This window comes from Mobula hypostoma, chromosome 4 (assembly GCF_963921235.1).
Source record: "Mobula hypostoma chromosome 4, sMobHyp1.1, whole genome shotgun sequence".
Lineage (NCBI taxonomy): Eukaryota > Metazoa > Chordata > Chondrichthyes > Myliobatiformes > Myliobatidae > Mobula > Mobula hypostoma.
The window spans coordinates 6,711,541-6,732,101 of record NC_086100.1 but is presented as its reverse complement, the minus strand read 5'-3'; the positions used below and the strand labels follow the sequence as shown (position 1 = coordinate 6,732,101).

General features: G+C 48.0%; 1 protein-coding gene across 3 annotated transcripts in view; it reads left to right on the top strand.

The window, feature by feature from the left end:
- Positions 1-20,561, top strand: part of LOC134345106 (phospholipase D1-like) — a 265,323-nt gene that overhangs the window by 162,015 nt on the left and 82,747 nt on the right. For 2 of the 3 annotated variants that reach the window (XM_063045276.1, XM_063045275.1), the window contains exons 12-16: positions 912-993; positions 3,124-3,234; positions 8,976-9,182; positions 9,630-9,852; positions 18,201-18,302. In XM_063045276.1, the coding sequence (XP_062901346.1) occupies positions 912-993; positions 3,124-3,234; positions 8,976-9,182; positions 9,630-9,852; positions 18,201-18,302 (725 nt within the window). The remainder of the gene's footprint in view (positions 1-911; positions 994-3,123; positions 3,235-8,975; positions 9,183-9,629; positions 9,853-18,200; positions 18,303-20,561) is intronic. The other variant, XM_063045277.1, reaches the window with a different exon arrangement.

Here is a 20,561-nt window from a genome sequence, read left to right as displayed (position 1 = left end):
CGTCAGAGGGTGGTGAATCTGTGGAATTCATTGGGTATATTCAAGGCAGAGTTTGAAGGGTTCTTGATTAATCAGGGTGCCAATGGTTACGGGGAGAAGTCAGGAGAAATGGGTTGAGGGGGTAATTAAACAGCCATGACTGAATGATGGAGCAGGCCCGATGGGCCAAATATTCCTGTATGTTATGGTCTTATACTGTGAAAAGTTCATTAGAATCAAAATCAGGTTTATTCTCATTGGCATATGTCGTGAAGTTTGTTGTTTTGCAGCAGCAGTACAATGTAACACATTCAAAAATTACTATAACTTATAATAAGAAATATAAGGATGAAAATTGGCTTAATCCTGTCATGTGTATTGAGGTACAGTGAAGAGCTTGTTTTGCACACTCTTCATACCACACGGTGCATCGAGCTGGAATGAAATAAAACACTAACAGTGCAGAATAAAATGTAAATGTTACTGAACGAGTGCAGTGCAGGTAAACGACAAAAGTACCAGAACATTGTGAGGTAGGTTGTGAGGCCAAGTGTTCAACTCATCATACAAAAGGTCTGATCAATAGTCATGTAACACTGGGACAGAAGCTGTCCTTCAGCCTGGTGGGACGTGTTTTCAGGATTTTATATCTTCTGCCTGCTGGGACAGGGGGGGAAGAGAGGATGTTTGGGGTGGGTGGGGTCTTTGATTTTTCTGGCTGCTTTACCGAGGCGGTGAGAAGTGTAGGCAGAGTCCTTGGAGGGGAGGCTGGTTTCTGTGACGTCCACAACTCTCTGCATTTCCCTGTGGTCACAGTCAGATCAGTTGTTGTACCAAGCTGTGATGCTTCCAGACAGCTTGTATTTGGTCTCTGGGCTGAAGGGTTTAGATGCCTAACTGCGTCTCTGTGCTCTTTACTCTGGGATACACAGGTTGAGTCCAGAGATTTTCCTCAAGAGGCCAGTGATGGAGGGAAACTACTGGAGGCTGGACTGCATCCTCAAACGCAAAGCAGTGAGTTCCTCTTTCTTCTTTGATCTGCAGAACCAAGCTCTTCGGCCCATCAAGTCTAGGCAAGCCACCAGTTAGTTACCCATCAACCTGCCTTGTGTGCACTGTCAAACATCACGGGAACAGGCCCTATGACTCATCAAGTCCAATCTGGCCACTGACTACCCACCTACCCTGGAGGGACATGCTGTAGATACTGGAGCAATGCACAGTTATTTGGAGGAACAGTGAGTGTGCTCATGTGGGGAGCGTGTGTTATGGGTGAGGGGAGGACAAGGGATTCTTGACATTTTGGTTCCTGATGCAGGGCGTTGTCCCAGAATGTCAGCAATTACTCCACCTGCACACAGAAGCTGCTCGATCCTCTGAGTTACAGAGTCATCGAGTCACACAACATGGGAATGGGAACAGGCCCTTCAGCCTGTCTGCTCCCTGCTAACTGAGTTCCCCAGCGGGCTAGTCCCATCTGCCTTTGTTTGGCCCACAGCCCTCCAACCCTCTCCTGTCCATGAACTTGGCTTCTATATATTGCTAGGGTGTCCACCTCAACCAGTACATCTGGCGGCTCTTTCCAAATGTTCACCACTCTTTGTGTGAAGTATCTGCCCCTGATGTCTCTTTTAGACCATGGGACAAAGGAGCAGAATTAGGCTGTCTGGTCCATTAAGCCTGCTCCACCACTCCAACGTGGTCGATTTTTTAAATCCCTCTCAACCCCATTCTCCTGCCTTCTCCCTTTGACACCCTGACTAATCAAGAATTTATCAACCTCTGCCCTATCTATACCCAATGACTTGGTCTGCACAGTTGTCTGTGGCAATGAATTGCACAGATTCACCAGCCTTTGGCTAAAGAAATATTTCCTCTCCTCTGTTCCAAGTGGATGCCCCTCTATTCTGAGGCTGTGCCTTCTGATCCCTGACTCACCCACTATAGGCAACATCCTCTCCACATCGCTCGGCCTTTCAATATTCGAGAGGTTTCAATGATATCCCCCCCCCCTCATTCTTCCAAGCTCCAGTGAGTGCAGGCCCAGAGCCATCAAATGTTCGTCGTATGATAACCCTTCCATTCCTGGGATCATCCTCGTAAAGCACTTCCTGACGCTCACCAGCGCCAGCACATCCCTTCTTAGACAAGCTATTATAGAATATGGGACAGTCCAGGCCCTTCAGCCCACAGTGTTGTACCGACTTCTCAAACTACTCTAACCCTTCCCTTCCACATAACCCTCCATTTTTCTTTCATCTATCTGCCTATCTAAGAGTCTTTTAAATGTCCCTAGTGTAACTGTCCTGCATTAAGAACCTACTCTCCTGCCAGCAGGTTCTATGCACCCACCACTCTGATATCCCCCTCCCCTATACAGTGCTTACTGCCAATCACCTTAAAATTATGTCCTCTTCTGTCCGTCAGTTCACATCCTGTGAAAAATTCTCTGCCTATCCACTCGACCTCTGCCTCTGTCACTTCTACTCCACCTTTGCTCCCAACAGAGAAGTCCTAGCTCGCTCAATTTATCTCCATATGACATCCAATGCAGGCAGCAACCTGGTAAATCTCTGCACCCACTCTAAAGCTTCCACATCCTTCCTATAATGAGGTGACCCAGAACTGACCACAGTATTCCAAGTGTAGTCTAAGCAGGGCTTGATAAGGCTGTGACATTATCTCATGGGTTGTGAACTGAATCCCCGACTACCGAAGGCCAACACACCACAAGCCTTCTTAGTCACCCTATCAACTTGCGCTGCAACTTTGAGGCATCTATGGACATGGACCTTAACATCCCTCTGGTTCCTCCACACTGCAAAGAATCCTGCCATCAACACTGTCCTCTGGCTCCAGGTTTCACCTTCCAAAGTGAATCGCTTCACAATTCTCCAGACTGAACTCCATCTGCCACTTCCTAGCCCAGCACTGCATCCTGTCAATGTCCCATTGTAACTTATGACAACCTTCTACAGAGTCCGCAACTCCACCAGCCTTCGTGCCATCTGTAAATTCGCCAACTCACCCTTCCACTTCCTCATCCAAGGTACTTTTCAAAATTGCAGGCAGCGGCTCTGTTGTTTAGATTCCTGCAGTAGCTTTGGTTTTCAGTTTCACTCTCCTTTCTTTCTGTCTTGGCAGCAACAAGGAGTGAAGGTGTTTGTGATGCTCTACAAGGAGGTAGAGCTCGCTTTGGGGATCAACAGCGAGTACAGCAAGAGGACTCTGATGTACCTTCACCCCAACATTAAGGTGAGTGATTTGTGATTGAGAACAGGGCACGGACAGGACTGGCAAAATGAGGAATACAGTCCAGAGTGCGGGAAACAAAGGACATAGAACAGTGGAAGGGGTGAACAGCTTCAAGTTCCTGGGTGTTGACATCTCAGAAGATCTATCCTGGGCCCAGCATATTGATGCAACCACAAAGGAGGCATGACAGCGACTATATTTCATCAGGAGTTTAGATAGATAGATAGTCAAACTTTATTGATCCCGGGGGAAATTGGTTTTCATTACAGTTGCAACATAAATAATTAAATAGTAATAAAACAATAAATAATTAAATAGTAATATGTAAATTATGCCAGGAAATAAGTCCAGGACCAGCCTATCGGCTCAGGGTGTCTGACCCTCCAAGGGAGGAGTTGTAAAGTTTGATGGCCACAGGCAGGAATGACTTCCTATGACGCTCTGTGTTGCATCTCAGTGCAATGAGTCTCTGGCTGAATGTACTCCTGTGCCCATTATGTAGTGGATGGGAGACATTGTCCAAGATGGCATGCAACTTGGACAGCATCCTCTTTTCAGACACCAACGTCAGAGAGTCCAGTTCCATCCCCACAAAATCACTGGCCTTACGAATGAGTTTGTTGATTCTGTTGGTGTCTGCTACCCTCAGCCTGCTGCCCCAGCACACAACAGCAAACATGATAGCACTGGCCACCAGAGACTCGTAGAACATCCTCAGCATCGTCCAGCAGATGTTAAAGGACCTCAGTCTCCTCAGGAAATAGAGACGGCTCTGACCCTTCTTGTAGACTGCCTCAGTGTTCTTTGACCAGTCCAGTTTATTGTCAATTTGTATCCCCAGGTATTTGTAATCCTCCACCTTGTCCACACTGACCCCCTGGATGGAAACAGGGGTCACCAGTGCCTTAGCTCTCCTCAGCTCTACCGCCAGCTCCTTAGTCTTTTTCACATTAAGCTGCAGATAATTCTGCTTACACCATGTGACAAAGTTTCCTATCGTAGCCCTGTACTCAGCCTCATCTCCCCTGCTGATGCATCCAACTATGGTAGAGTCATCAGAAAACTTCTGAAGGTGACAAGACTGTGCAGTAGTTGAAGTCCAAGGTGTAAATGGTGAAGAGAAAGGGAGACAAGACAGTCCCCTGTGGAGCCCCAGTGCTGCTGATCACTCTGTCGGACACACAGTGTTGCAAGCACACGTACTGTGGTCTGCCAGTCAGGTAATCAAGAATCCATGACACCAGGAAAGCATCCACCTGCATCGCTGTCAGTTTCTCCCCCAGCAGAGCAGGGCGGATGGTGTTGAACGCACTGGAGAAGTCAAAAAACATGACCCTCACAGTGCTCGCTGGCTTGTCCGGGTGGGCGTAGGCACGGTTCAGCAGGTAGACGATGGCATCCTCAACTCCTAGTCGGAGCTGGTAGGCGAACTGGAGGGCATCTAAGTGTGGTCTGACCATAGGCCGGAGCAGCACCAGAACAAGACTCTCCAGGGTCTTCATGGTGTGGGAGGTCAATGCCACCGGTCTGTAGTCATTGATTTGCAGAGTCAGTTTGCAGAGACAAAACCTTGAGCAAATTTCTACAGATGTACCACGGAGAGCATTCTAACTAGTCGCATCACCATCTGTCGTGCCTCCTTTACAATCACAACACTATGTTGGGCCCAAGGTCAATCTTCTGAGATGTTGATGACCAGGAACTTGGATCTGCCCAACAGGTGAGGAGTACAAGCAGGCAGGTGAAAGCACGCAGTTTTTATCCCCAGGGAGGGGGTTGGAAACGAGAGGGCATAGGTTTAATTTCAGAGGTGAAAGATTTAAAACCAGTGTAAAGAACTCATGGCTTGGTGCCAAGTTTGTAGACAACACAAAGGGAAGTGGAGGGGCTGGCAGTGTTGAGGAAACAGGGAGTCTGCAGAATGACAGATTGGAAGAATGGGCAAAGAAGTGGCAGATGGAATACAGTGTCGGGAAGTGTATGGCCATGCACTTTGGTAGAAGGAATAAAGGTGTGAAGTGTTTTGTACAAAGGGAGAAAATTCAAAGATCAGAGGTGCAATGGGGCTTGGGAGTCCTCAAGCAGGTTTCCCCAAAGTTTAACTTGCAGGTTGAGCCAGTAGTAAGGAAGACAAATGCAATGTTACCATTCATGTTGAGAGGACTAGAATATAAAAGCAAGGATGTAATGCTGAGGCTTTATAAGATACTGGTCAGACTGCACTTGGAGTATAGTGAGCAGTTTTGGGCCCCTTATCTAAGAAAGGATGTGCTGGCATTGGAGACAGTGCAGCGGAAGTTCTCAAGCGTGATCCTGGGAATGAAAGAGGAACATTCGATGGCACTGGGACTCTATCCACTGGAATATAGAAGAATGAGGGGGGATCTCATTGAAACCTATCGAAAATTGAAAGAAACACACACAAAATGCTGGAGGAACTCAGCAGGCCAGGCAGCATCTATGGAAAAGAGTACAGTCAACGTTTCAGGCTGAGACCCTTCAGCAAGAAAAAAAAGTGGGGGAGGAGGGGCCTAGATATTGAAAGGCCGAGATAGAGTAGATGTGGAGAGGATGTTTCCTATAGTGGGGTGGTCTAGGGCCAGAGGGCACAGCCTCAGGCTATGTCCACACTACGCCGGATAATTTTGAAAACGCCGGTTTTGAGTAAAAATGACAGGCGTCCACACTAAGCGTTTTTCAAAACATCTCCATCCACATTAGAACGGATATATGGGCGAATCTCCTCCTACTGGGCATGCGCAGGATACACAGAAAACAAGCGAAGAGGAAACGGTATACTTAGTACGCGTTTGTCCAGTTACAGAGTAGAAAAACTTAAAAGGAATTGCTCTCGGCTCTCGCGCAGGAGAACTTAAAACAAAAAAAAACAAATACTGAAGTGTATGGAGGCAACCAACAGGGAGTTCACGGACAGTATGACCCGGCTGACGACGAACATTGAAAAACTGACTAACTCTGTTGCATTAATAAAGCACCTTGTTAAATGTATAAAACGTCTGCATCAGTGTTATCTTGTATTTCCATGCAATGTTACATTAGGCTGTTACACATCTATTGTCAGAGAAGTACTTGCATAAATAGGCGAACCACCTTCATACAAGCAAGGACAGAAAACAGGGCAAAGTGAGTATACTTATTTATTCAGTAAGCTATGGGTCAAAGTATTTGGTGAGTACATTTCTAACCCTTCTGGCTTCAGTCTCGTTGCCATCTGTTCTGAAATTGTTAGGTGGTTGCGTTCAAGAAAACAACGAACATCTGTTCCGGCACGTCATGACAGCGTTTTTAAATAGTCAGAAAAGCTACTTTACAATTTAACTCTCACGCCGTTCACACCGACTGCGCGTTATAACAGCTTGCGCAGTACCAAGCAGAAGCAGAAAAAGCATTGCTGTTGTGGTGTTGTCATGGCAGCGTTTTTAAATCTCTCCGTTTACCCCGTACAAACTATAACAGATATTAGGTGTTTTCAGATTTATTCACTCTGGAGACCGTTTCTGAAAATCTCCGTTTTCGGGGGATGAGAACACCGTTTCAGTGTGGACAGAAGGTCAAAACGAAGAGAAAAAGCTTCGTTTTCAAAATTATCCGGCGTAGTGTAGGCGTACCCTCAGAATAGAGGGATTTCCATTTAGAACAGAAATGAGGAGGAATTTCTTTAGCCAGAGGGTGTTGAGTTTGTGGAATTCATTGCCACTGGCGCTGTATAGGTCAAGTCATTGAGCATATTTCAGGCAGAGTTTTATAGGTTCTAATTAGTGCGTCAAAAGTTAAAGGAAGAAGGCGGAAGAATAGTGTTGAGAAGGATAATAAATCAGCCATGATTCAATGGGCTGAATGGCCTATATCTGCCCCTATGTCTTATGGTCTTATACAGATTACTTCATCAGATCAGTGCATTGAGGTAGAACTAGATAAAGCAATAACAGGATACAGAATAAAGTGTTACACTTACAGAGAAAGTGCAGTGCAGACAGACAATAGAGTGATGAATAGATTGTGAGGTCAAGACTCTATTTTATCACACTAAGGAACCATTCACTTATCTTAGAACAATTGGGTAGAAGTTCAATAGGTACATTTAATGTACACAATATACATCCTGAAATTCTTCTTCTTCGCAAACATCAACGAAAACAGAGTGCCCCAAAGAATGAATGTCAGTTAAACGTTAGAACCCTGAAGCCCCTCCCCAGCTCCCCCCTCCCATGTATACGCAGCAGAAAAGTGACGACCCCCCTCGCCCACCAGCAAAAAAAAGCATCAGCGCCCCTCACCGAGCACTCAAGCATCAATAAAGCCTCAGACTTGTAGTACCGCAATGACTACTCATTCACCTGGTAATTCGACATACCACCTAATAAAGGAAAAAGAGGTGTCCCCATTTACCGCCGAGAGGGGAGACAGAACAAACAAATTGCTGATTTATGATGTTAGAACTCTGTTGCGTCACTTTTTCCGAGCTCTGCGTCCAGAGAGTGTGCACCAAAGAAGGGCAGCTCTTCGGACAAACAGCCAGCAGCCAAACCGCTGCTCCCAATGTTCCGTGTTCTCCTGCAATGATTCAGTCAGGGGCACCGGCCTTCAATCAATCCCGTTTCCAGAGCCACGAAAATCCGGCGTGCTAGTCTTCCAGGCCGTGTCCTTGTGAGAACAAACAGCGGCCGGTCGTGAGGCCCTGAGAGGAAGTCCCATTCCCACAAAGAACCAGAGTGTGAATGACAGTTAAACATTAGAACCCTGAAGCCCCCCCCCAGCTCCCCCTCCCACATATACGCAGCAGCAAAGTGACGACCCCCCTCGCCCACCAGAAAAAAAGCATCAGCGCCCTCCATCGAGCACTCAAGAACCTTGAAAAGGGAGAAAAAAGAGATATCAAAGATAGAATGATTATGAAGGCATGTAGTTCTCTTTTATTGTCATTTAGTAATGCATGCATTAAGAAATGATACATTATTTCCTCCGGTGTGATATCACAAAACACAGGACAGACCAAGACTTAAAAAGACTGACAAAGCCACATAATTATAACATATAGTTACAACAGTGCAACAATACCATAACTTGATGAAGAAAGTCCGTGAGCACAGTAAAGTTCAAAGTTTCTCGAATATCCCACATCTCATGCAGACGGGAGAAGGAAGAAAAACTCTCCCTGCCATACCCGACCACGGTCCGACTCTGAGTCATCCGAAAACTTCGAGCTCTGATCAGCTCTCCGACACCGAGTACTGAGCGCCATCTCTGTCCGAGCGATTCGACCTCCTTCTCGGTTGCCAAAAGCAGGCAAGGCCGGGGAATTTGAGGCCTACCCTCCAAAAGATTCCTGACCACGCAGTAACAACAGCAGCGAACGGGCGTTTCAGAAATTTCTCCAGATGTTCCTCTGTGCTTTCACATCCAGTCTCCATCAAATCAGAATTGGCCACGGCCCCTATTTAACGGATAATTTTCACCGGAGAGCTACGCATGCGCGGCGCGCCGCCATCTTGAGGCTCTTCCCTCAAGAGCTGTTTCCAAAGATGCAGGCAAAGGAGTCACCATTTAGCGCCATCTTAACTTCATTCCGCCCTCCAAGTTTTCCTTGAGCCTGGTGGTACAGGCTTTTAGGCTTTTGTATCTTCTGGCTGATGGGAGAGGACAGAATGTCTTGGTTGAGCTGGATGATTGTACAAGCTCCTACTGATGGCCCCCTGTTCTGTGACCTCCCCCTCTCTCAGGTGATGCGGCACCCCGACCACGTGTCCTCCTCGGTCTACCTCTGGGCACACCACGAGAAGCTGGTGGTCATCGACCAGTCAGTGGCCTTTGTCGGAGGCATTGACTTGGCTTATGGGAGGTGGGATGACGACGAACACCGGCTGACGGACGTGGGCAGCGTGACACGGAGCATGAACGCGTTGTCCGCCACGACGGCCAATCAAGTGGTAAGGACCACCCTGGTTTGATGCCCTTCACTGGCTCAGCTGGTTGGGCACCTCTGACCAGGGAGAATGTGAGTTTGTGTGTGTGTGTGTGTTTGCATCTGTGTGTGTTTGTGTTTGAGCGTCTGAGGGTGTGTCTACAATATGGGTTTGAGTGTTGATGGCTAGGTGTGTCTGAGGATGTGTGTGGGTGTGTGTCTGAATATCTTTAGGTGGTGAGGGTGGGTGCCAGTCTTCTGAAGAGGGCTGGCCAACGCCCAGTACTCCGGGTCCGGGGTTGGGATGGAGTGATGTGGTGGGGACCTCTTCCAGCGCACGGGGCAGACTCCCACCACTGGCTCGTTACCGCTGACTGGACAGATTGGTGCAGCGACCCACTGAAAACCACCCCCCCCTTCCCCTCGCGGACCACCGCCTTCTGACGGTGATTCTCTCCCTGTGTTTTGGCAGTCGGCATCCGCGCCCGGAGAGAAGCAGGAGGCCCAGGTGAGCACGGCAAAGGTCATGCTGGAGAGGGGCGGCGATGACGTGCAGGAGATGACGGAGGAGGAGACGGCAGCCAGGATGAGGGGCATTGGCAGGCCGAAGAAGACCCTCAACCTGGTGAAGCGGCTGCAGAGGCAGAACCTGGAACACAGTGACAGCGTAAACAGCGTGGACAGCTCCGAGCACGGTAAGACCCCCTCCCAGGGGGTGGGGAACAGCGGGGACAGCTCCGAGCACGGTAAGACCCCCTCCCAGGGGGTGGGGAACAGCGTGGACAGCTCCGAGCACGGTAAGACCCCCTCCCAGGGGGTGGGGAACAGCGGGAACAGCTCCGAGCACGGTAAGACCCCCTCCCAGGGGGTGGGGAACAGCGGGAACAGCTCCGAGCACAGTAAGACCCCCTCCCAGGGGGTGGGGAACAGCGGAAACAGCTCCGAGCACGGTAAGACCCCCTCCCAGGGGGTGGGGAACAGCGGGAACAGCTCCGAACACGGTAAGACCCCCTCCCAGAGGGTGGGGAACAGCGTGGACAGCTCCGAGCACGGTAAGACCCCCTCCCAGGGGGTGGGGAACAGCGTGGACAGCTCCGAGCACGGTAAGACCCCTCCCAGGGGGTGGGGAACAGCGTGGACAGCTCCGAGCACGGTAGGACCCCACCCTTGTCCTGAGTAGGACCACCTCCCAGGGGGTGGGGTGCAGTGGGGAGGGGCCAACTCCCAGCACTCCTCTGAGCACTGTAGGACCCTCTCCCAAGGAAGAGTGGGGAATAGTGGGGAGGGACAACATGGACAGCTCTGAGCCCCGTAGGACTCCCCCCTCTTGGGGGGGGGGGCAATGTGAGGTAGCAGAGTGGACAGTGGGACCCCCTCCCGGGGGTGTGAGGGAGAGCAGTGGAGATAACCTCATGCAGTAGGACCATCTCCCGGGTGTGGGGGTGAGGGGTTACAGTGATATTAGGTCCGACGGTGGGACCCCCTCCCGGGGGTGTGTGAGGGAGAGCAGTGGAGACAGCTCCGTGCAGTAGGATCACCTCCCAAGGGATGGGGGAAGCAACAGGGACCAACACTGTAGAACGCCCCTTCTGAGCTCCGTACTAGGACCTTATCTCCTCATCCCGTGGTGGGATTGGATTGGGGAACGGTGGGGTCAGTTCCACTGTGAACCTACATTTCTGCCCTCCCTTATTATCTGGCTATTCACTCAGACTCTTTGCCCAGCTCCTGTCTTCTTCCCTGCCTGTTATCTTTCCAGTTCAGGAATAGTTAACCACCATATAAATACTTAGCTGTTTATTCAGTGATAATTCTGCAATTACGGCTTGGTCCAACAAAGGCAGGCACGGGTGCCAGGGGAGCGTAGTGGTTGCTGCGACACTATTACAGCTCAGAGTGCCGGGGTTCGGAGCTCAATCCCCAGTCCTCTGGAAGGAGCCTGTGTACGTGCTCACCGTGGAACATGTGGGTTTCCTGCCACAGCCCAAAGACGGACCGGTTAGTAGGTTAATCGGTCACTGTAAGTTGTCCTGTGATTAGGTGAGGGTTAAATCGGGGTTGTCGGGTGTTGCAACTCAAAGGGCTGGAAGGATCTTTTCTCTGCTGGATCTCTCTATAAATATGAAAGGGGATGTCTTAAGGATGGGACCAAGAGCTTAGATCCCAATCACATTCCCAAAGTCCTTGCCAAAAGCAGGTGAGGTATTCCTGGCTCTGGGAGGTTTTATTTTGCATCCTAGAGTCAGGCCTAATAAACAGTTCTGGTTCACAGTCCAGCAGATCTTTGAACCGAGGCGGTCAGTGAAAAATCAGGTGATGTGCAAAATAGGCTTGCAGGCATCACGGACTGCAGACATGGCATCAGATAAGCAGCAGGTCACTGAATCCTTTGCCAAGTTTATTTATTTATTTCGAGGTACAGTGTGGGACAGGCCTTTCCGGCCTTCAAGCCACACCACCCAGCAACCCACCAATTTAACCCTAGCCTAATCACAGGACAGTTTACAATCACCAATTAATAATTAACAATAGATGACAGAATTGAGCCTTTGTGGCCAAGTCTGCAGATGATCCAAAGGTAGATGGAGGGCAGGTACGGCTGAGGAAGCAGAGACTCTACCGATCAGGAGAATGGGCAAAGAAATGACGGATGGAATAGTGTCAGGAGGTGGATGGTCATGCACTTTGGTAGAAATAAAAAAATTGACTATTTCTAAATGTGGAGATAAAATACAAAAATCTGAGGTGCAAAGGGACTTGGGAGTCCTTGTGCAGAATTCCCAAAAGGTTAATTTGCAGGTTGAGTCAGTGGTGAAGAAGACAACTGCGAAGTTAGCATTCATTTTGAGAGACTGAATATAAAAAAAGGATATAATGTTGAGGTTTTATAAGGCTCTGGTGAGGCCTCACTTGGATCATTGTGAGCAGTTTTGGGCCCTTTATCTAAGAAAGGATGTGTTGACATTGGACAGGGTTCAAAGGAGGTTCACAAAAATGATTCCAGGATTGAATGGCTTGTCATATGAAGAGTGTTTGATGGCTCTGGGCCTGTATTCACTGGAATTCAGAAGAATGAGGGTGGGATCTCACTGAAACATGTCAACAGAATGGATGTAGACAGGATGTTTCTTATGATAGGGGAGTCTAAGACCAGAGAACACAGGCTCAAAATAGACGGGTGTCCTTTTAGAACGGAGATGAGGAGGAATTTCTTTATCCAGAGAGTGTTGAGTCTGTGGAATTCGTTGCCACAGGCAGCTGTGGAGGCCAGGACTTTATGTATATATAAGGCAGAGGTTGATAGATTCTTGATTAGCCAGGGCATGAAGGGATACAGGGAGAAAGCAGGAGGCAGGGGCTGAGAGGGAAATAGTTCGGCCATGATGAAATGGCGAGGCAGACTCGATGGGACAAATGGCCTTTCCGCTCTCCTATATCTTATGGTCTAGTGGTCTTAAACTGCTAAATGGTCCATCTTTAGACTGTGGGAGGAAACTGGAGCACCCAGAGGAAACCCACGCGCACACAGGAAGGAATACACGAACTTGCTTACAGAGGACATCAGAATTGGACTCCAAACTCTGAGGCCCCAAGCTGTAATAGTGTTGCACTAACCGCTACGCCACCGTGGCCGTAGTCACGGGATCCTTCATGTCCACTTCGGCGACACAACTTAGCACCTTATCTGGAAGGAGATGGTGTGGATCTCCCTCAGCACCAGCCCTGAGCATGTTCCCGTGATTCTGAAGTGCAATTTGAAACCAACATGAGGGCAAGAGTGAGATCCCAAGCCTTTGAAAGTGAATGATTGAAGCTGGTGGACTATTCAAAACCAAGTTCTGATTTGTTGTCATTTGACAATAAGATATAACAGCAGAAGTAGGCCATTCGACCCATCGAATCTGCCCTGCCATTCAATCATGGGCTGATCCAATTCTTCCTGTCATCCCCATTACCCTGCATTCTCCCCATACCCGTTGATGCCCTGGCTAATCAAGAACAGATCTATCTCTGCCTTAAATGCACCCAATGACTTGGCCTCCACAGCCACACGTGACAACAAATTCCACAGATTTAACAGCCTCTGACTAAAGCAATTTCTCCGCACCTCTGTTCTAAATGGACATCCTTCAATCCTGAAGTCATGCCCTCTTGTCCTAGACACCCTTACCATGGGAAATAACTTTGCCATATCTCATCTGTTCAGGCCTTTTAACATTTGGAATATTTCTATGAGTTCCCCCCTCGTTCTCCTGAACTCCAGGGAATACAGCCCAAGAGCTGCCAGATGTTCCGCATATGGTAACCCTTAAATTCCTGGAATCATTCTTGTGAATCTTCTCTGAAACCTCTCCAATGTCAGTTTATGCTTTCTAAAATAAGGAGCCCAAAACTGCACGCAATACTCCGTGTGGTTTCATGAGCGCCCTATAGAACCTCAACATCACAACCCTGCTCTCATATTCTATACCTCTAGAAATGAATGCCAACATTGCACCAAAATGCACGACCATACACTTTCCAAGACCGTATATCATTTGCCACTTTTTCGCCTATTGCTCTGAACTATCTAAGTCTCTCTGCAGGCTCTCTGTTTCCTCAACTCTACCTGCTCCCCCACCTATCTTTGTATCATCGGCAAATTTAGCCACAAATCCATTAAGTGAATAGTCCAAATCATTGACGTACATCGTAAAAAGCAGCAGTCCCAACACCGACCCCTGTGGAACTCCACTGGTAACTGGCAGCCAGCCAGAATAGGATCCCTTTATTCCCACTCTCTGTTTTCTGCTAGCCAGCCAATGCTCCACCCATGCTAGTAACTTCCTGTAATTCCATGGGCTCTTATCTTGTTAACATCAACACGTGGGAGACGCTTGCCCTCGACCGTCCAGCTTGGCGCAGCAAGATCACTACAGGAGCCCGTGCAGCTGAAGTCAGGTGCATCATCGAGGCGCAACGAAAGCGTGCTGTGCGCAAGGCCCGAGCAGCATCCACTGCCACGACAGCACCCACCCACTTGTGTCCCACATGTGGGCGAGCCTTCAGGGCCCGGATTGGCCTCATCAGTCACCTCCGGACCCACAGCCACCAATCTCCCATTTGACTTGGAAGCCATGGTCATCTTCGACTACGAAGGATGAACAACAACAACATCTTGCTAAGCAGCCTCATGTGCGGCACCCTGTCAAAGGCCTTCTGAAAATCCAAGTACACCCCATTTACTCCATCTGCTTTGTCTACCCTGCTTGTAATGTCCTCAAAATATTGCAGTATGTAAGTCAGGCAGGGTTTTCCTTTCAGGAAACCATGCTGGCTTTGGCCTATCTTGTCATGTGCCTCCAGGTACTCCGTAATCACATCCCTAACAATTGATTCCAACAATTTCCCAACCACTGATGTCAGGTCTATAGTTTCCTTTCTGCTGCCTCCCACCCTTCTTAAATAACATTTGCAATTTTCCAGTCATCTGGTACAATGCCAGAATCTATCGATTCTTGAAAGATCATCGTTAATGCCTCCGCAATCTCTCCAACTACTTCCTTCAGAACCCAAGGATGCATTCCATCAGGTCCAGGAGATTTATCCACTTCAGACCACTAAGCTTCCTGAGCACCTTCTCGGTCGTAATTTTCTCTGCATATGCTTCACTTCCCTGACACTCTTGAATGTCCAGTATACTGCAGATGTCTTCCACTGGGAAGACTGATGCAAAACTCACATTCAGTTCCTCTGCCATCTCTTTTCTCTCATTAGGATATCTCCAGCATCATTTTCTATTGATCCTATATCTACCCTCAAGTCTCTTTTACCCTTTATATACTTAAAAATGCTTTTAGTATCTTCTTTGATATTAGTCGCCAGCTTCATTTCATAATTCATCTTTTCCTTCCTCGTGACCTTCTTAGTTTCCTTCTGCAAGTTTTTAAAAGCTTCCCAGACCTCTATCTTCCCACTAGCTTTTGCTAGTGTATGCTAGCTTTTGTTATTGTATCATTTCTTAATACATGCATTACTAAATGACGGTAAAAGAGGACTACGTGTCCTCATAATCTAATCCTGTGTATGCCCTCTCTTTTGTTTTTACTTTGGCTCTGACTTCACTTGTCAGCCACGGTAGTGTCCTTCTTCCATTCAAAAATTTCTTCTTATTTAGAATATATCTGTCCTGCATTTCCCTCATTTTTCACAGAAACTCCAGCCATTGCTGCTTTGCTGTCCTTCCTGCTCGTGTCCCTTTCCAGTCAACTTTTTCCAGTTCCTTTCTCATGCCATTGTAACATCCTTTATTCCACTGAAATGCGGACACACTGGAATTTTATTTCTACTGCTCAAATTTCAAGGTGAACTCGATCATATTGTGATCACTGTTCCCTAAGGGTTCCTTAACCTTAAGCTCTCTTATCACCTCCGGATCATTGCACATCACCCAGTCCAGCATAGCCGATCTCCTAGTGGGCTCAACAACAAGCTGTTCTAAAAAGCCATCCCTTAGACATTCTACAAATTCTCTCTCTTGAGGTCTGGTACTGGCCTGGTTTTTCCAGTCCACTTTCATGTTAAAATCCCTAATGATTATCATGATATTGGCCTTCTGACACACCTTCTCTGTCTCCTGCTGTAATTTGTAATCCACACCCCGGCTGCTGTTCGGAGGTCTGTATACAACTGCCATTAGGGTCCTTTTACCCTTGCCATTTCTTAACTCAACGCATAGAGACTCTACACCTTCCGATCCTATGTCATCCCTTTCTTATGATTTAACATTATTTCTTATACTCAAGGCCACACCACCCCTTCTACCTACTAACATATCCTTCTGATACACCGTATATCCTTGGACGTTCAGCTCCCAATGGCAGCCATCCTTTAGCCAAGTTTCAGAGATGGCCGCAATGTCATACTTGCCAGTCAGTAGCTGAATTTCAAGATCATCCATTTTATTTGTTATGCTGTATGCATTCAAATATAACACTTTCAGTCCAGTATTTGTTGCTTTCACTTTAACTGCAACATACCTCTATTGCCCTGTAACTCACCCCACTAGCTGTGATTGTGCCTCATCTCCTGCCTGTCCTTTCAATCACCTCTGTTGCACGCTATCTTTGATTTATTTCTGTTTTCCCCTTCCTCAGCGCTATCAGTGCAGATCCCATCCCTCTGCCAAATTAGTTTAAACCCTTCCTAACAGCTCTATTAAACCTGCCTGCAAGGATATTGGACCCCTTACGGTTCAGGTGTAACCCATCCTTTTTGCACAGGTCATACCTCTCCCAGAAAAAGCCCCAATGATCCAGGAACCCGAAGCTCTGCCCTCTACACCAGTCTCAGCCTCGCATTAATATGCCTGATCATTCTATTCTTGTACCTGTTAGCATGTGGCACAGGCAGCAATCCTGAGGTTACTACCCTGGAGGACCTGCTTTTCAGCTTCCTACCCAACTCCCTGAATTCTTTCTCCAGAACCTCCTTCCTTTTTCTACCTATGTCATTGGTACCAACATGTACCAAGACTTCTGGCTGTTCACCCTCTCCCTTCAGAGTACTCTGTACCTGATCCGAGGCATCCCATACCCTGGCACCTGGAAGGCAACATACCATGCAGGCACCTCTATCAGGCTGACAGAACCTCCTGTCTGTTCACCTCACTATGGAATCCCCCATGACTACCACATTTCTCATCTTCTGCACCACGGAACCAGGCTGAGAACCAATCACTGTGGTCATCCTCTGCCCCCTCAACAGCCTCCAAAATGAGATAACGATTACTGAGAGGGATGTCCACAGGGGTGCTCTCTACCATCTGAGCTCTTCCCTTCCCTTCCCTGACCGTCACCCACTTGTCTAATTCCTGCAGCCTCGGGGGTGACTAACTCCTTGTAGCTCCTATCTGTCTTCTGCTCACTTTCCCTAATAAGCAGCAGGTCATCGAGCCGCAGTTCCAGAACCCTAACACGGTCTCTCAGGGGCTGCATCTCGGTGCACCTGGTGTAAATGTGGCCATGTGGGAGACTGGAAGATTCCCAGGACTCCCACATCTGACACAGAGCAAAGCACTAACCCTACAGACATGCTCTCTATTCCTCAGAAAAAAAAGCAAGAAAGAAATGAAGTCCATTTACTCACTTAACTGGCCGAAGCCCAAATGAGCCAAAGCCCTACCACTCTGTCTCAGACCACTCTGATGATGACCGCTCGGCTATGCCTGAACCTGCCCTGCTCTCCAACTCATGATTGGTGTGCCGGTTATAGCCGAGTTCCCACGAAGCTTTCTCCCTTTTAACCTCGCTCCCGGACCTGTGTGTCACCTCCTGTCTCATAGCTCTCCAACTCACGGTTGGTGCGCCATATGTACAACCAAAGGAAACAGTATTTCTCTGGACCATGATGCACCCACAAAGCATATCACACTCAACAGTACATAAAATAAAATATTACCACTAATACTTTAAGAAAATATAATTCAAAAAGCACACAGTGCACAGCACAGGTAAACAGTAAGCAGCTCACTGTCCCTGTGACGAGACCTCAGTGTGGTAGGGTATTCATTAGTCTCACAGCCTGAGGGAAGAAGCTGTTAACCAGTCTGACAGTCCTAGTCCTGATGCCTCAGTACCTCCTTTCGGATGGTAGTGAGTCAAAGAGATTGTGGGATAGGTGGTAGGGATCCTCAACGATGCTTTGGGTCCTTCATCTGCAATGCTGATAGGTAAATGTCACAAATGGGGAGAGGGAGACCCTGGTGATCGTCTCAGTGGTTTTCACTGTCCTTGTGGTCCGATGCCTTGCAGCTTCCGTACCTCACAATGATGCAGCCAGACAGGGCTGTCCGGATGCATCATCTTACACGTTGTGCTACAAGAATGTCTCTGGCCTCCCTTGGGCCTGGACACTGTTCGTGATCTCTTCCCAGGCTGTCCAGGCACAAGGTGGGGCTCTTCTCGTTCACTGGGGAGGGGCTCCGAGGAAGAAGGGAGGGAAGTGGTGGTCAGATGTTGTTCAAGCGCCGTCCCAGACCAGCTGCCCTTTGACCTCTCCGCAGATTGGTTTAACAGCAAGCAGAATTTGTTGAGGGACAGGTTGCCCCACCTGAAGAGGTTGCGCCACCGGTCCAGCGACTCCGAGCCGCCCCCCCCGGACAACGGTGAGTCGGAACGTTGAGCACCCTGCTCTCTGTCCGCTTTGGCAATGGGGGCTCCTTCCGGACGCCGGGCCGGGGAGCTGTGGGTGGCCGCTTCGGCTTTGGTGTCGCTCAGGCTGTCGGTGTCTGCTGGTCAGAATGGGATGCAAGGAGGCTGCTGGTGGACTGTCGTTGGGGTGCCACCTACTGTGGCCTGGTGGTCAATGCACTCGTCTCTGAGAATCTGAATCAGAACCACATTTACTGCCACTGACATAGGCATGATAGGAAAATGGATGGCTGTGTAGGATGGAAAGGTTCGATTGATCTCAGAGTAGGTTGAAAGGACAGCATAACATCATGGGCTGAAGGGCCTGTACCGTGCTGTATTGTTTAACACTCCGTAGCCACTTTATCAGGTACACCTGTACACATGCTCATTAATGCAAATATCGAATCAGCCAATCACGTGGCAGCAACTCAAAGCATAAAAGCATGCAGACATGGTCAAGAGGTTCAGCTGTTGTTCAGACCAAATATCAGAATGGGGAAGAAATGTGATCTAAGTGACTTTAACCATGGAGTGATTGTTGATGCCAGATGGGGTGGTTTGAGTATCTGAGAAACTGCTGATCTCCTGGGATTTTCATGCACAACAATCTAGAGTTTACTGAGAAAGGTGCAAAAAACAAACAAAAAAATCTAGTGGGCGGTGGTTCTGTGGATGAAAACGCCTTCTTAATGGTTCAAGCTGACAGGAAGGCAACAGTAACTCGGTGTTGTGCAGAAGGACATCTCTGAATGCACAACACGTCAAATCTTGGTGTGACTGGGTTCCAGCAGCAGAAGATCACAGGCATACACTCAGTGGCCACTTTATTAGGTACAGGAGGTACACTGAGCCTAGGTTTCCATGTCTCATACATCATGAAATTTGCTGCTTTACAATATATAAAAATTACTGTAAGTTACAATAAGAAATATAAAAAGTAAATATTTTAAAAAAGAGAGCAAAAGCTGATTATGGTTCTGGAACACAGTCCCAACCCGCTCTGTCATGGGCATGGGTGGTAGCTGAACAGGCTTCAGGATAAATACACCTGCTGTGGCAGTCACGACATTGCGAGTCTTGAATGGAAAAACACTCGGCGGCCACTCTATTAGCCACAGGAGGTACTTAATAAAGTGGCCACTGAGTATATGTTTGTGGCCTTCTCTGCTGTAGCCCATCCACTTCAAAGTTCAACGTGCTGTGCATTCAGAGATGCTCTTCTGCACACCACTGTTGTAACGTGAGGTTATTTGTGTTACTGTCGCCTTCCTGTCAGCTTGTACCAGTCTGGCCATTCCCCTCCGACCTCTCTCATTAAGAAGGCATTTTCACCCACAGAACCACTGCTCACTGAATGTTTTTTTGTTTCTCGCACCATTCTCTGTAAACTCTAAACTGTTGTGCCTGAAAATCCAAGGAGATCTGCAGATCTGGAGATACTCAAGCCACCCTATCTGGCACCAACAATTATTCCACATTGAAAGTCATTTAGATCACATTTCTCACCCAATCAAAATACTCAAAGTACATTTAGTATCAAAGTACATATATGTTGCCATAGACTACCCTGAGATTTATTTTCTTTTGGGCATTCACAAAGAAAAAAATGAAATACAATAATAATAAATAAATAAGCAATAAATATCAAGAACATGAGATGAAGAGTCTTTGAAAATAAATCCGTAGGTTGTGGGAACAGTTCAGTGTTGGGGCGAGTGAAGTTATCCCTTCTGATTCAAGAGCCTGATGGCAGCAGTGAGAAGAGAGCATGGCGTAGGTGGTGGGTCCTTCGTGACGGATGCTGCTTTCCTGTGACTGTGCTCAACGTAGATGTGCTCAGTGGTGGGGAGGGCTTTACCTGTGAGGGAGTGGGCTGTTTGGTCTGGACCGCTTGACAGCGTCTGCATGGTTTTGTGCATTGAGTTACTGCCACATGATTGGCTGATCAGATATTTGCACTAACGAACATGGGTACAGGTGTACGGTACTAATAAAGTGGCCACTGAATGTAATTATCGTGTTGCCATCTTTCCCAAGGCTGAAGCCCAGCCTTTGACAGCCTCCTCTTGGAGGTCATTGGCCTGGTACCTGGCTGATTCTTCAGTAAATTCCAGTGCTGGAGTCTCAATCCAGCCCACCGTTTCCCACCACTGCTATGTGGTGTGCTTGCTTGCTTGTGAATGTTGATGACACTTTAACCTGGACCAACCTAGGATATGCCAAGCTTCATT